This window comes from Microcaecilia unicolor, chromosome 6, assembly GCF_901765095.1.
Source record: "Microcaecilia unicolor chromosome 6, aMicUni1.1, whole genome shotgun sequence".
Lineage (NCBI taxonomy): Eukaryota > Metazoa > Chordata > Amphibia > Gymnophiona > Siphonopidae > Microcaecilia > Microcaecilia unicolor.
In genome coordinates, this window is record NC_044036.1 from 90,008,136 (window position 1) to 90,025,371 (window position 17,236).

At 42.1% G+C, this 17,236-nt stretch overlaps 1 protein-coding gene across 2 annotated transcripts in view; it reads left to right on the top strand.

Moving 5' to 3' along the window:
* The window catches only part of RASAL2 (RAS protein activator like 2), a 391,333-nt gene that overhangs the window by 347,692 nt on the left and 26,405 nt on the right, over positions 1 to 17,236 (top strand). For both annotated transcript variants that reach the window (XM_030205957.1, XM_030205958.1), the window contains exon 17: positions 5,314 to 5,401. In XM_030205957.1, coding sequence (XP_030061817.1) covers positions 5,314 to 5,401 — 88 coding nt within the window. The remainder of the gene's footprint in view (positions 1 to 5,313; positions 5,402 to 17,236) is intronic.

Here is a 17,236-nt window from a genome sequence, read left to right on the forward strand (position 1 = left end):
GTTAGAGGGCTAGTCTCTTCTTACCTTTAGATGAGGGGAAAGTGAAAAAATAAAAAATCTTGCCCCGGTTTATAGGAAGGATAACTGACCTCACCCCATAGGCTGTCTGGAAAAATCCTTTGGCTCCTTCTGTGTGGCAGGTCTCTCCCTTCCTTTTGGACTCTAAGCTAAAGTTTTCCAGCCAGCTCCTGCACAAGGCCATGTGGTTCGGCTGCCTGTTCCACTGTGTCTTCAGTCTGTGTTTATTGTGAAAGGCCATCAGCGATGAAGCTGGAATGCACACAGCTCTTCTCTGAAACTAAATTAGTTCAAGCTAAGATGCTACCCAGTACTGGTTCTTACTCGGTACGGCATATATTCTTAGTTGTTCCTTTATGAGTACTGAGGGTTTTTGCCCCTCAGTAATATTCAGAGGAACCACATGTTGGCTAGTTGAAATAACACCCATCAGAAAAATGTATCTGTCTCTCAGTCTAACAGGCTAACTGCCTGTGTAGCTCATGCCTAACTTCTTAAGTAGACTCCCCTCCTGTCAATCAGTGTCCCTCATATAGTGCACATTGTATCACACAAGTAACACTTCTCTGATCGGTTGAGCTGAGCAGACAAAGGCTGCTGGCATGAAGTGTGCACGTGGACAGCGGATAGTAAAGCTTTGGTCCACTAGGATCACTGAGCTAACCAGATGGTAATTGTCATTAGCTTGGCACAGCAATGCCCATGCAGATGATATGGGACACTGGCCTTGGTGAGGGTCATCCTTAACAGAGCTGGTACTGCTGACACCTCAAGAGCATGTTCCTGCAGCTTCACACTAGAGAGAGAAAATGCAGATGTCCTTTGGCATGTCAGTTTCCAATGCTGCAAGAAATCTTGTAAAAGCTGTGATAGTATTATCCTAAAAAGATGGTTATTGACCTAGTCAGAGTTGGGTTCATAGGCTTCAGCTTGGCAATGCAGGCCTTATGGTATAGGCAGTATATCCCACTACATTTCTCCTTTTCTGCTAGTCTTTTTACCTCATTAATTGGACTCTCTCAGCAATGATTTTCATTGCTCAATATTGTAATAAATTACAGTGATCTCAGTAGATGGTCCCTTTATTCAGGTCATGATCTTATTAGTCTTGCTTTTTGGTCTAGATGTCAAGTTCATTTTAGATAGTTTTCCCTTCTCTCCTAAAACCCAATGCACATATTTATCTTCATAGCCTATGAGCATAACTGTAAACTCCTTCTCCTCCGGGTCTTTTTCCTTCTTTTCTTCTTCTTCTTTACTTGAATTCCTGGCCTATCCTACATTACTGTTGCCCTCATGTGTTGTACCCTTATGTCTCTCCAGTTATCCTTTCTGATTTCTCCAGCTGGTTATCTACAACTTGCTTTCTGGTTCAGCCTTTCTTCTGGTGCTTCTCTGTAGATCTTCTCTTTCATTTTCTACAGTAGCTGTCAATTGTTTTTATGCTGTTATCACGTACATACTACTTTGATTTTTAAAATTAGGAATTTAGGGAGATCGCGTGATGCCTTCAGGGGACTGGACATGTTCCTGTGCTCTCTGAGGTTCCCACACCTTGCTGGCCTCCCTGATTTCAAAAGAGTTTTCTGATAATCTCTACCTCCGTGGCAGCACTAATGCTCTATGGACAAATATTTGTGGAACGCGGGAGGAGAGATGTCAGGCAAAGGCATAAAAAAAAATATAAAGGTAAGCAGCGGAGCGATGAAGACAAAATGGCAACGGTGGAACAAGTAGCAGCTCTCTGATATCATCCCATGGCTTCAGTACCATCTCTGTGCTGATGACTCCCAAATCTACCTCTCTATCCCCGAAATCTCAACCACCATCCAGACCAATGTCTCAGCCTGCCTGTCTGATATTGCTGCCTGGATGTCTCAGCGTCATCTGAAACTCAACATGGCCAAAACCTAGCTTCTCATCTTTCCCCCTAAACCTACCTCCCCTCTCCCCCCTTTCTCTATTTCAGTGGATGGCACTCTCATTCTCCCTGTTTCATCTTCTTGTAACCTTGGGGTCATCTTTGACTCCTCTCTCTCCTTCTCTCCTCACATTCAGCAGATTGCCAAAACCTGTCATTTCTTTCTCTACAACATTAGCAAAATCCATCCCTTCATCTCTGAGCACTCTACCAGAACCCTTATCCACACTCTTATCACCTCTCGTCTTGATTATTGTAACCTACTTTTCACCGGCCTCCCTCTTAGCCATCTCTCTCCTCTTCAATCAATCCAAAACTCTGCTGCGCGACTCATCTTCCGCCAAAGTCGCTATGCCCACATTAGCCCTCTCCTTAAGTCACTTCACTGGCTCCCTATCCGTTTCCGTATTCAAACTTCTCCTATTGACCTATAAGTGCATCCACTCTGCCACTCCCCAGTACCTATCCACTCTTGTCTCTCCCTACGTCCCCCCCCCTCGAATTCTCCATTCTGTAAATAGATCTCTCTTATCTGTCCCTTTCTCCTCTACTGCTAATTCAAGACTCCGTTCCTTTTATCTCGCTGCACCTCACGCCTGGAATAGACTTCCCAAGCTTATACGACTAGCCCCGTCTGTGGCCGTTTTCAAGTCCATACTCAAAACCCACCTCTTTACCGCTGCTTTTGACTCCTAACTCACTTGCCCTGTCCTTTATCCTCACCTCTTTATTCCCTTACCCTTAATTGTTCTGTCTGTTTACCTGTCTTTCTAGATTGTAAGCTCTTTGAGTAGGGACTGTCTTTTGTGTATGGTGTACAGCGCTGCGTATGCCTTGTAGCGCTATAGAAATGATTAGTAGTAGTAGTAGTACCTTCCCTTCTTATCAATAAAAATGATTTCAACATAAAATTAGGAATTTAAAATATGCATCAGTTGCTTTTTGCAACTTTCCTTTGGCAGTATTCCCCTCTTGAGTTATTTATAATATTTGTTTTAACAGAAGAAAAATATAGTCTGTTATAGTTTAAGTATATATTTGTGATGCATCCTCCTTTCTGGCTTCCTTTCCACAGTAGCTGGCTGCAAATATCCTCTGGTGACCAGCAGTTGTGTCTGGAATTTAGCACTCAGACAGAAAGTGGATTATCAACAGTCACCCCCTCTCCCTCCAACACAGAGTCATCCCTTTCTGGACTTAGAAAACATCCCAGTTCTCCCTAGGTCACTAGGGTGTTACACAGTTCACATCAAGGTCCAAAACAACAACAAAATCCTATGACAACAATCCTCCGGGTTTGCTTGATTCAAAAATTGTTTCCAGTTAATCACAAATGAAAAAGAAAGGCCAGGCTTGCTAACCTGCCTGCCACCAGCCTCATGTCTCTTGGAATTTGTCCTTCTAGGAATACATCCTCCCACCAGCAAGTAGTAACAATAAACCAAAAACAGTTCTGGTTTAGACCAAATAGTTTCCAGTCATTCTTAATTCCACAGGAAAATAGCAAGACAGGTCTTCAGGCTAGGAGCTCTCCACGCTTTGGTCTCTCAACAGAGACTGAGCTCTGGTCCTGTCTCCTCTCTTTTTATAGCACTGTTGACTCCTTCTGTCCCTTCTGCTTCCACTCCCTCTGAATGGCCAGGATTGTGTTCCCTCCCAGTTCTCTCTGCTGAGGTTTTAATTCTGTGGTTCCCACCTTCCTCCTAGCCTTTCTTCTGTCTCTCCTCTGGGGATTAAATTCTGTAGTGACATTTTTTCTTCTCTGTTACAAGGGTTTTAGGAATAGAGGTAGACAGTCAATTGACTATGGCTAATCAGATAAATAAGGTGGTGAAACAGTCTTTTTTAGTTATTGGAAAAGTTCTGTACAGAAGTTCTTCCAACTTGAAGTTTTTCGATTAATAGTACATTAATTGTTGCTGCAGTAAATCACTAATAAAAAGATTACAAACAATATAAAATTTAGCAATTAGGATTATTTTCTTTTTGAAAAGGGAGGAATCTGTTATACCCTATTTCTATAAATTGCATTGACTACCAGTTATTGCAAGATCTCATTTTAAGTTATGTACATTAGTCTTTCGGTCTTTGCAGGGAAATCTTCCATTTTATTTGATGGGTCTCTTTCCTCTGTTGGGTCAACAGTTGTTAAAAGGGCAAGTTTTCTTACAGTTTCCTTCAATTAAGCTGGTTAAGTATTCCAGACAGCTTTCTGCTTTGATTTCTTATCAAGCTGCCTCTTTGTGGAATTCTCACCCCATCACAGTATTACAGGGAAAAGGAAGTGGATACAAAATCAGGCAATACACAGAATCATATTCTCAATTCCCAACAGCACAAAATAAAGAAGAAAAACAGACTCCACAGGACTTCAATCAAAGGAAATGTGCTTAATGGGCCAATTAACTTATTTATGCCTCTTAAGAGAATCAGTTATCCTAAGATTCGGAACTGACTGCTAGTCTACTTAGTAACCAGATCTTGCTAACTCTGTATCAGTGACTTTTTAACTCTTCACAGTAAAAAGAGCCTTATGCAGTGGGGGTTACCATGTGAAGATACTCAGACTTTGAGAGAATAATTTCTTCTCTCCCTATTAGAGGTACATAGCAGTTTGCCAGTTTTTCTATTGAATTTGATGTTGTACTTATTAATTCATAGCCATTTCCTAATGGAGGATTTCATTTTTTGCCAGATTCCAGATTGCCATTGTTTTCTTTAGCAGTAACACATTAATATCCAACCTAATTACTACCTTTCTCTGAGTCATCAGAATAGGCTGTCAGTCCTAGTTTTCACCTATTGCATCAATACGCCCACAGTTCTGCTTGTCTTAGAGAACTTGCAATTATAAGTTCACAAATAACAATAATACCTGAAATGACATCTAAACAGACCTAGGCATTTGCAAAATCACCATCTGTGAGCTACAGAAGGCTGTGCTGCTTAGAAATAACCACATTCTTCTTCAATACCTCTGAATATTCTGGGTTCTTAAGGACTCTATATTTAGGATGCTGAACCCAGCCAAGAGCATCTAGCAGACTGTGTGAAACCATAATAAAAATAATGCCTCAGCGAATAGCTCTAAGCAGTTGAGCACTTGGTGGTCAGGCAGGTAATAAATTCCACTAAATTCCCACCGTGTAAATTTGCGCTGTTGAAGAAACATCCAGTAAGAGAGGAAGAAAATATCAGAATTTAAAATCAACTTTACATCTTGACAAAATATATAGGTTACTGAGTTTGTACTAGTCTCTGGTTTCTGCTTTTCAGAGCTTGTGTGTTATCTACTTAGTAATATTTTTCTTAATTTGCTGACTAGTTACTTGAAAAAATTTTTTTAATATATATTTTCTTTTCCCTGCTTTCAGGCTAATGGCTGTCGAAGAGGAACTAAAGAAAGATCATGCTGAAATGCAGGCAGTTATTGATGCAAAGCAGAAAATCATTGATGCACAGGTGAGTGTGTTTTGAACTCTGGGAGAAAAAACTTCCTTTCATATTCCATAGACCAAACTACTTCTGTTCAGAAATTTACAGCAGTGTTGTATATTACAAGAAAGGACTTAATTGCAGGGCATTCAAATATAAAGCTTCAGCTTAGGTTTTCTGGGTCTCAGATCCTTTCATAATTTTTGGACGCTTTATTTAGTAAAATAAATAAATTTCAGTGTTGTAAGGCACCTTTTCAGAAGTGTCAAAAACCTGTTTTATGATGTCCTTCTGGTATATTTTTGTAGCTGTGTATGTGCAAATATTAGGCAGATAATGAAATGCTACAAGAAATGTAAACACCAACCTCTGGATTCTGTATATGGCATCCAAAGTTGCACATGTAATTTAATTGACTAGCGAGCCAGTTAGCACCAATAATTGGGTGGCAACAATTTTGATTTGCATGTGCGTCTTGCTAAGCACTTTTTTATAAAGATGCACATGCAAATCTTTTAGTACATAACTGAAAAAGGGGCTTGGCCATGGGAGGGAAATGGGCAGGTCAGGGGCATTCACTAAAGATGCATGCAGTATTATAGAATTTGGGGGATCCATGCCTAATTTAAACACAAGAATTTACACCAGGTTTCAGTTGGTGTAAATCCTCGTGCCAAAAGTTGAGTGCAGATCCCGCCGCTACAAGCTAGTCTATAAATGGTACCCAACTCGGAGCACCATTATAGAATAGCACCTAGAGCACTTTTTTTTTTTTTGCGCCCAAATTTGGGTGCCATTTACTAAATCTAGTCCTAAATGCTTTGGTTCAGTCAATGAAATAAATAATTGATTCTTGCTTGGAAAGGCAAGAGTCTGAAAAATTGAAAAATACTATGTAAATTATCTCTCTCTCTCTCTCATTTCCATCAGTGATAAAAATAGATGGTTCTGCATGCTATAAAACAATATCATGTTTATTTTTCCTAGTAATTGCTTCCTTTGAAGATGGAAGGAGAGATTATTATCCAATATCCTGTTGTGTTAGCTGACTATAGTTGTAATCAGTATGTCAATAAGTGTTGAACTGTGGTGCAGGCTGATAAAGGGTATAAATGCAATGACCTTTTGTTGCATCACTGCCTTGCTTACAGTACTGTATTTTTTTCAAAGAATGATATAAGTATTGAATATTAACCATTTGTAAGAGAATCTGTTAATGCTCTAAAATGTATATTAGTACAGAATGCATATTGGTTTTTGGTGGTCTTGAGTGAGACAAGAGCTCCATGAGTTAGTAGTTAGTAAACAGATCAGATGACCCTCAGGGGGAGGAATGTTGGCTTTGGCCTAACCCCTGGTAAGCCTGTTCTTGGCTGGGAGGTGCATGGTGGAGGTGCCTAGCACTCCCACCAGGTGCATGGAGGACTTGCAGCCCATCTGCATATCCTCACAGCCTTCTCTGAAGTGACTTCCAGGTCTTCTCCTATCCGCTCAGGGCCTTTGCTCCAGGTGCTCAGCACTCCCACCAGCTGCCTTCCAGGTGCTGTGGAGGACTTGCAGCCCATCTGCATATCCTCACAGCCTTCTCCAGGGTGACTCTCAGGTCCACCCTGATCCCCCCAGGGCCTTAGCTCCAAGTGCCGCATACTGCATTTTCTCTGTACACTTTTTATTTTCTCCCAGTTACTTCTTATGGCTCCAGTACACTTTCTGTTCTTGGTACTGTCCTTTCCCAATCGCTTTCTCCATCTGAAACCACTGTATACTGCAGGAACACATTGCCCACCTTTATTTATTTATTTATTTATGTATTTATTTATTTGTTACATTTGTACCCCACATTTTCCCACCTATTTGCAGGCTCAATGTGGCTTACGTAGTACCGTAATGGTGTTCACCAAGTTGGTAGATAACAGATACAAGCTTATATTATGGTCTAATGAGGTAGGTTTGTATTAGGTAACCTGAGGGTTGAGGGGAATGAAGATTGAATATTGTCCAGTACGATCATTGGTTATGCTATGTTGCTGGGTGTGGGGATTTACGGTGGATCCGTGGGGTAAGCCTTTTTGAAGAGGTTGGTTTTTAGTGATTTCCTGAAGTTTATGTGGTCATGGATTGTTTTCACAGCTTTTTGGAGTTCATTCCATAGTTGTGCACTTATGTAGGAGAAGTAGGATGCGTAAGTTGTTTTGTATTTAAGTCCTTTGCAATTTGGGTAATGTAGGTTTAGGTATGATCGTGATGATCTGATTCTATTTCTGGTTGGTAGGTCTATGAGGTCTAACATGTATCCTGGGACTACGCCGTAGATAATTTTGTGGACCAGAGTGCAGATTTTGAAGATGATCCTTTCTTTGATTGGGAGCCAGTGCAGCTTTTCTCGTAGGGGTTTGGCACTTTCAAATCGTGTTTTACCAAATATCAGCCTGGCTGCTGTGTTTTGGGCGGTCTGGAGTTTTTTTGTGAGTTGTGCTTTGCATCCCACGTAGATTCCGTTGCAGTAATCTGCATGGCTTAGGACCATTGATTGTATTAGGTTTCGGAAAATTTCTCTCGGAAAGAAAGGTTTTAATCGTTTAAGTTTCCGCATTGAGTAGAGCATTTTCTTTATTACAGAGTTTACTTGGCTCTCAAGGGTAAGGTTACGATCGATTGTGACTCTGAGTATTTTTAGGCTGTCTGAGGTAGGGAGGGTGTGTCCTGGGGTATTTATGGTTGTGGATTTGTACTTGTTATTTTGAGATGATAAGATGAGGCAGTGTGTTTTTTCAGTGTTCAGTTTCAGTTGGAATGAGTTTGCCGAAGAGTTCATGATGTTTAGGCCGTCATTGATTTCATTGACTATTTCTGTTAGATCATGCCTGAAGGGAATGTAGATTGTAACGTCATCTGCATAGATGAATAGGTTGAGGCCTCGATTAGATAGGGACTTTGCCAGTGGGATCATCATTATGTTGAAGAGTATTGGTGATAGTGGTGATCCATCTGCTTTCATCATCTCTCCGTCTCTTTTGTCTTCTCCCTTCTTCTCAGCTCTCAACCTTCAATATTTCCCTCCTTCCTTTCAACCATCTCCATTCTATCTTAGTACATCTGTCTTCATGCCTCTCCTACTCTTCTCCATACTCTTGCTCCTTCTCCTGCTCTCCGATCCTGGTCCTCCACATCAGCTGTCATCCTATTCATGCAGGTCACACTGTGATGTCTCCAATCTAATTTCTGTTCCTCTCCTCCCCCCTTCTTCCCTGCCTTTCTCATGTGCTCTATGGAATGCACGCTCTGTATGCAACAAACTTTCCTACATCCACTACCTCTTTATCTCTCGTACTCTCCATCTGCTTGCCCTAACTGAGACTTGGCTTTGCCCTGAAGACTCTGCTTCAGCCACGGCCCTGTGTCATGGAAGTCATCTTTGCTCCCATACTTTTCCCGGTTGACCGCAGAAGTGGTGTCAGGCTACTACTCTCACCCTCTTGTAGATTTCAACCTCTTCTTCCACCTCAGTCTGACTGCTTTTCTTCCTTTGAAGTCCACTCCATCTGTCTATTCATTCCTCTGCCTGTCCGAGCAGCAGTCATTTATCGACCCCCTGATAAGTCCTTTTCTTCCTTTCTCTCTCGCTCCTCCCATTCCCCATTCTGTAAGGCTTATCAAACCCCAGCCTTGGCTAACTTCTAGAATCCGCTACCAACATTCCTGTGCCCGCTCTGCTGAACGCCTTTGACTGAAATCCCATGCCCCTGCTGAATACATACATTTCACATTCTTGCTGACCTCCTTCCAGTCTTCTCTTTCACTTGCCAAACAGGACTACTACATCCAGTTGACAAATTCTCTTGGCTCAAACCCTCAACATCTCTTTGCCACACTGAACTCTCTCCTCAAAGTGCCTTCATTTTCTCCCCAGACTCTGGCTGAGTACTTTCATGATGAGGTTCACAAGATTAAACTTGAATTCTCAACCAAGTTACCTCCACCTCTCCTTCCCTTAGCCCAAATCTCTCTTCTCCACCGCTAACTCCAGAGTCTGTTCCTTTTATCTTGCTGCACCATATGCCTGGAATAGACTTCCTGAGCTGGTATGTCAAGCTCTATCTCTGGCCTTTTCAAATCTAGGCTAAAAGCCCACCTTTTTGATGCTGCTTTTAACTCCTAACCCTTACTCACTTGTTCAATACCCTTTATCATTCCCGCCTTAGTAATTCCCTTATCCCTTATTTGTCCTGTTTGTCTGTTCTTATTAGATTGTAAGCTCTGTCAGGCAAGGACTGTCTCTTCATGTCCGGTGTACAGTGCTACATACATCTAGTAGCGCTATAGAAATGATAAGTAGTAGTAGTGAATATACAGTCCTCGTCTAAAAAGCAATTTTTAAACCTCTTGGCACACTCAGACTTTGAAAATCGGATCTGCAAAGTCCATGGGTACAAATGTACTTGGTACTCTGCATCTATTTGTATGGGTTGAGCCCACTGTGAAAGTACATGCACTGATCTAAAAATCAAATCTCTTTGTACTTTATGTACTCTTATGTACTTTAACTCCTCTAACTCTTCACCTCTTTCTCCAGCCCAAGAATTCACCTTTTCTTTCTGGGTAAAAGTATATATGCTATTTGGCAGCATATGTTGCCTATCCAAAATAATGTTGGACAGTTTTCGAAAGCCCATTTTACACAGTAAGTGTGTATTCACATAAAACCTCTTCTATAAAAATGACCTCTTAATGAACAACCATTATGTATTTTTGTTTATAGGATAAGAATGGTTGTTTTCCTATGATAATTTACTGAGAAATCAGACCTTTATTGGTGATTTAGAGATGAAATAATGCAAGTGTGTCTTGATTGCAGTCAGAGTAGCACAACAAAATACAGCTCCAGGCACCCTAAAGTTCTGCAGATAAATATATCCTGACCCACAACTAAAATATCCACAAATACAGTAAACCTTAATCTTTTTTGTTCATCACAGTAGTAGTTATAGTAATGGGCTAGGAACAGGAGACCGAGGTTCAAAGTGTGCTGCTTAAGCTAACAGCCCTTGAGATCTTGGCCAAGTCATATTACCTCTTGCCTCAGGTGCCCATTTGAATTGTAAACTGTTTAGGGCAAAGACTGGTAAGTTGCAAGATCCAAGACAACGTGGTTTTACCAAAGGTAAATCGTGCCAAACAAATCTCATTGAATTCTTTGACTGGGTGACCAGAGAATTGAATCAGAGATGAGCTATAGACGTAATTTACTTAGATTTCAGCAAAGCTTTTGACACGGTTCCCCACAGGAGGCTCTTGAATAAACTTGACAGGCTGAAGATAGGACCCGACGTGATGAAGTGGATTAGGAACTGGTTGACGGACAGACGCCAGAGGGTGGTGGTTAATGGAATTTGCTCGGATGAGGGAAAGGTGAGTAGTGGGGTGCCTCAGGGATTGGTGCTGGGGCCAATTCTGTTCAATATATTTGTGAGTGACATTGCCGAAGGGTTAGAAGATAAAGTTTGCATTTTTGCGGATGATACTAAGATTTGTAACAGAGTGGACACCCCAGAGGAAGTGGAAAACATGAAAAATGAACTGCAGTAGCTAGAAGAATGGTCTAAGGTTTGGCAATTAAAATTCAATGCGAAGAAATGCAAAGAGATGCACTTAGGGAGTAGAACTCCACGGAAGACGTATGTGTTAGGCGGTGAGAGTCTGATATGTACAGACGGGAGAGGGATCTTGGGGTGATGTATCTGAGGATCTGAAGGCAATGAAAGTGTGACAAGGCAGTGGCCGTAGCTAGAAGGTTGCTAGGTTGTATAGAGAGAGGTGTGACCAGCAGAAGAAAAGAGGTTTTAATGCCCCTATATAAGTCGTTGGTGAGGCCCCACCTGGAGTATTGTGTTCAGTTTTAGAGGCCGTTTCTTGCTAAGGATGTAAAAAGAATTGAAGCAGTGCAAAGAAAAGCTACGAGAATGATATGGGATTTGCGTTACAAGACGTATGAGGAGAGACTTGCTGACCTGAACATGTATACCCTGGAGAAAAGGAGAAACGGGTGATATGATACAGACGTTCAAATATTTGAAAGGTATTAATCCGCAAACGAACCTTTTCCGGAGATGGGAAGGCGGTAGAACTAGAGGACATGAAATGAGATTGAAGGGGGGGCAGACTCAAGAAAAATGTCAGGAAGTATTTTTTCACGGAGAGAGTGGTGAATACTTGGAATGCCCTCTCGCGGGAGGTGGTGGAGATAAAAACGATAACGGAATTCAAACATGCGTGGGATAAACATAAAGGAATCCTGTTCAGAAGGAATGGATCCTCAGACTCTTAGCCGAGATTGGGTGGCAGAGCCAGTGGTGGGAGGCGGGGCTAGTGCTGGGCAGACTTCTACAGTCTGTGCCCTGAAAATGGCAGATACAAATCAAGGTAAGGTATACACAAAAAGTAGTACATATGAGTTTATCATGTTGGGCAAACTGGATGGACCATGCGGGTCTTTTCTGCCATCATCTACTATGTTACTAAATGTAACTTTGTGATAATAGTTTAGAGTAGTGTATAAATACTAAAATAAGACTAAGGATTTCCCTTCCAACCACATGCCCATCCTGATTTCTACTTACTGCAATAGAACCACTAACAATTTCACAGCAAGACTGCAGAATCAAGTTGCTCTTCCTAATGCAGAGTTGATTTTTGCCCAACTGACCTCCTTCAATCTTTAAGAATCCTAAAGTCTGGGATCTTAACAGGCAGTACAGATAAGTTTGGTAACATCATCTCCCACCATGATCTATTCACCTCTTAAGTCTGATAAGAGCCATCTCAAACAGCATCTTCTACCTTTGTCTTCTATGAGTAAAGCAATCCTATACTGAGAGTCCTGGGAAAGAAACAACTTTATTATGAAAGGGGGGCTATTAAAGCACTGGAAGAGATTCATATCCTCTTCCCGACACAAGAACTATGTTTTAATTATTTTTCCAAAGATTATTGAACTGATAAGCTGTATGTGATATGTTTCTTACATTACTAGTTCTACATTTGAAGCTCCTTCTTGAGGAGACAATGTAACCGTGGGAAAAAAAACATAAAGAAGATTTGGCTTAACTCAGCTGACTTTTATAATTTAGTTGTCAACAGTGTATGAATTTAATACATACATAAAAATATTGGACCAAACATAAAAGGGCTTCCCTAGCACAGGTAATATTCTTCGCCTTTTTATGTAAATATTGTCAGTCAATGTTAACATGTTTGGTTTTTTTTTTTTATATGAAACAACTTAGAGAGTGTATTGGTTTTCTTTAGCTTAATTCATTCTTTCTCATTACCTTAATGTTCAGTTTAACCAGTAGGTTATTTTAACAATTGTTGCATTTTCTGCTACTGTTTGAAGGGGTCTTTTACTAAAGCTTAGCTCAAGTTATCTGCAGCACTGCCCATTTTATTCCTATGGGTCCTGCTGCAGATAGCTCAAGCTAAGCTTTAGTAAAATACCCCCTAAGTAAAGTGCTAATGTCTTGTTTAACCAACTTTACAAAAAGATTGACTCTTAATAGCTAATTAACATTGTGTCTTAAAGCATCAATGTCAGGTAGTTAAAATCAGTAAGACTCCTTTTGTTAATTGTCCAAGTTTTTGAAGATTACTCTTACTAAGATTTACAGTTTGGACAGTGTTTACATTTTTGCACATATTTTATGAAATAGCACATCGGCAGATAAAATAAAATAGAAAAGTTGTGTTTGCGCCACAGCTTTTCAGGGTTGAATTTGCAATGGTTTTTAGGTGATAAGTTCCCTTTATGAAAAAAGTATAGCTTATGCATATATGTACTGCACAAGTTAATTGACCTGTTTCAAAATTATCCACCAAGATCCTTTTCCCTCTCAAAAGGAGGGCCAAATAAATTACCTAGGGGAACAAGAAGTGCAAGAAAACAACTGTTATAAAGGAAAATGGAAACAATTTAAAATACAGATTTATGGTGATGTGCCTTATGATTGCTACAGAATTTTAATAAATCTGCCACAGGAAACGGTGGGGGGACTGTGACAATTAAGAAGGTAAGCTTTTATCTTGAAAACTCCAACTAGTGCTGCACTTTATCACAGTACATTCTAAAATAGTAGTGGCTAAACCAGCTGTTCCCAAACTGTGCACTGTGGCATCCCAAGGTACCACAAAGAACTCTCAGGGGTGCCTTGGCAAATTTTACCCACCTCCCTCCTGCCGCCACTCAAACTGCTACTGCTGCTTCTCTAGATGAGAAGTAGCAGCTGCTAAACAAGCTGCATCCATCACAGAGCCACACTCTCCATACATGCAGCTGACGGCCCTGCCCTCCCCCTCAGACGTCACTTCCTGTTCTGGGGCACAGCCAGCAGCCACATGAATGAAGAATCCTGCCTCGCGTTGGCTGTAGCTTGCTTTGCTGCTGCTGCTGGTTTAGAGAAGCAGGGATGGGGGTTGTAAGGGAATGGGGTACAGAAAAGAGGCAGACGCTGGATTGGGTGGGAGAAACTTAGAGAGGCTTAGACTGGATAGAAGGGGTGAGAGAGCGGAAGCTGGTTGGAAGGAGAAGAATGGGCAGAGGCAGGCTGGAAGTGGGGAGAGCGAGGGCAGAGGCTGGATGAAAGTGAAGAGAAAGAGAGAGGGCAGAGGCTGGATGGAAAGAGGGAAGAGAAGGAGGGCATGTTTGGGAATGCCTTTTATATGCAGATTTTCTTTCTCTGTTCTTTCAACTTTGCTGCTGAGTGATATCTCTGTTTGTAAGATAAAACAGGCTGCTAACAAAGATTACTCATTCCATCACTCTTGAAGCAATTAGTTGTAAGGATGCAGCTCTTTGGCAAATAAAGGATTTAGTTAGAGACATATCCATATGCCTTGGAGGAGGGATATCTTCCAGAAGGACAGCATCACCCTGGTGCAGTTGGAAGTAATTATGTAGCCAGGACCAGCCCACAAGGGGATGCAATATCCTATCACACTGAGGATATGTCTCCAGGAGCTTCTGGCCAGAAGGAGAAGGGTTAGGACCGCTTTAGTAGTTGGTGATTCGATTATTAGGCATGTAGAAAGCTGGGTGGCTGGTGGATGTGAGGATCGCCTGGTCACTTGCCTGCCTGGTACGAAGGTGGCAGATCTCATGCTGACGCAGCTGCTTCTCATCCTAGATAGGATTTTAGATAGTGCTGGGAAAGAGCCAGTTGTCTTAGTATATGTGGTTACCAGTGACATAAGATTACCAGTGACATAAGAAAATGTAGGAGAGAGGTTCTGGAAGCCAAATTTAGGCTCATAGGTAGAAAGCTCAAATCCAGAACCTCTAAAGTAGCATTTTCCAAAGTGCTCCCCGTTCCACGCACAGGGCCCAAGAGACAGGCAGAGCTACATAAGTGTTGCCATACTGGGACAGACTGAAGGTCCATTAAGCCCAGTATCCTGTTTCCAACAGTGGCCAATCCAGGTCACAAGTAACTGGCAAGATCCCAAAACAGTACAATTCATTTTATGCTGCTTATCCTAGAAATAAGCAGTAGATTTTCCTGTCCATTTTAATAATGGCTTATGGACTTTTCTTTTAGGAAGCTATCTAAACCTTTTTAAAACCCCACTAAGCTAACTGCTTTTACCACATTCTCTGGCAACGAGTTCCAGAGTTTAATCATACATTGTGTGAAGAAAGTCTCCGGAGTCTCAATGCGTGGATAAGGCAATGGTGCAGGGAGGAGGGTTTTAGATTTGTAAGGAACTGGGCAACATTCTGGTGAAGGGGGAGCCTATTCCAGAATGATGGGCTCCACCTTAACCAGGGTGGGACCAGGCTGATGGCATCGGCATTTAAAAAGGAGATGGAGCAGCTTTTAAACTAGAACCTGGGGGAAGGTCGTCAGTTGTTCAAGAGCGCATGGTTCAGAACAAGGTATCTTTCAAATATATCACCAAAACAGGGACGATAAGGTATCCCGATAGCGAGGTTGCAATAACAGACCATAGTAGACCAGCAGGCTTATTTTCGAAAGAGAAGGGCCCCATCTTTCGACACAAATCGGGAGATGGGCGTCCTTCTCCCAGGGTCGCCCAAATCGGCATAATCGAAAGCCGATTTTAGGCGTCCCCAACTGCTTTCCGTCGCGGGGAAGACCAAAGTTCACAGGGGCATGTCGGAAGCATAGCGAAGGCGGGACTGGGGCGTGCTTAACACATGGATGTCCTCGGCTGATAATGGAAAAAAGAAGGGCGTCCCTGATGAGCACTTAGTCGACTTTACTTGGTCATTTTTTTTTATGACCAAGCCACAAAAATGTGCCCTGAATGACCAGATAACCACCGGAGGGAATCGGGGATGACCTCCCCCTACTCCCTCAGTGGTCACTAACCTCCTGCCCTAAAAAAAAAATTTTAAACATTTTTTCCAGCCTCTATGCCAGCCTCAAATGTCATACCCAGCTCCATGACAGCAGTATGCAGGTCCCTGGAACAGTTTTAGTGGGTACTGCAGTGCACTTCAGGCAGGTGGACCCAGGCCCATCCCCCCCCCCCCCCCCACCTGTTAAACTTGTGGTGGTAAATGTGAGCCCTCCAAAACCCACCACAAACCCACTGTACCCACATCTAGGTGCCCCCCTTCATCCCTAAGGGCTGTGGTAGTGGTGTACAGTTTGGGGGGAGTGGGTTTGGGGGGGCTCAGCACAGAAGGTAAGGGAGCTATGCACCTGTAAGCTTTTTCTGAAGTCCACTGCAGTGCCCCCTAGGGTGCCCGGTTGGTGTCCTGGCATGTCAGGGGGACTAGTGCACTATGAATGCTGGCTCCTCCCACAACCAAATGGCTTGGATTTGGTTGTTTCTGAGATGGGCATCCTAGGTTTCCATTATCGCTGAAAATCGGGTACAACCATCTCTAATGTCTATTTATTTTATTTTGTAGCATTTGTATCCCACATTTTCCCACCTATTTGCAGGCTTTAAATGTTGAGATTTGGGCGTCCCTGACCGTATTATCGAAATGAAAGATGGCCGCCCATCTTGTTTCGATAATACGGGTTTCCCCGCCCCTTCGCGGGGACGTCCTGCGAGGACGCCTTCAGGAAAACTTGGGTGCCCCGTTCAATTATGCCCCTCCAGGTGTCTTTAAATAAAAAGCAGACAAAAGATTGCAAATTAACACTGTCAACTGCTGAGCATGATGTAAATAGGAACAACAAACATAGTTTGAAATGTCTATATGCGAATGCAGAAGCCTAAGAAATAAGATGGGAGAGTTAGAATATATTGCATTAAATGAAAAATTAGATATACTAGGAGGCTCATTTTCAAAGCACTTAGCCTCCCAAAGTTCCATAGAAACCTATGGAACTTAGCCTCCCAAAGTGCTTTGAAAATATGCCTCTAGGTATCTCTGAGACCTGGTGGAAAGAGGATAACCAGTGGGACACTGTCATACCAGGGTACAAATTGTATCGTAGTGTTAGGGTGGATTGAATTGGTGGAGGGAGTAGCATTGTATGTTAAGGAGGGCTTTGAATCAAATAGATTGACAATTCTACAGGAAACAAAACACATCTTGGAATCCTATGGATTGAAATTCAATGTGTAAAGGGGAAAAGGATAATGATAGGCGTGTACTACCATCTACCTGGCGAGGATGAACAGATATAGAAATGTTATCAGAAATTAGGTAGGCTAACAAACTGGGGAACACAATGGTGATTTCAATTTTCCCTATATGGACTGGGTAAATATGCTAGGGAGGTAAAAATCCTTGAGAAATCAAGGACTACTTTATGGAGCAGCTGGTTCAGGAGCCAACAAGAGGAGCAAAAGTTCTAGACATATTCCTTAGTGGAGCTCATGATCTGG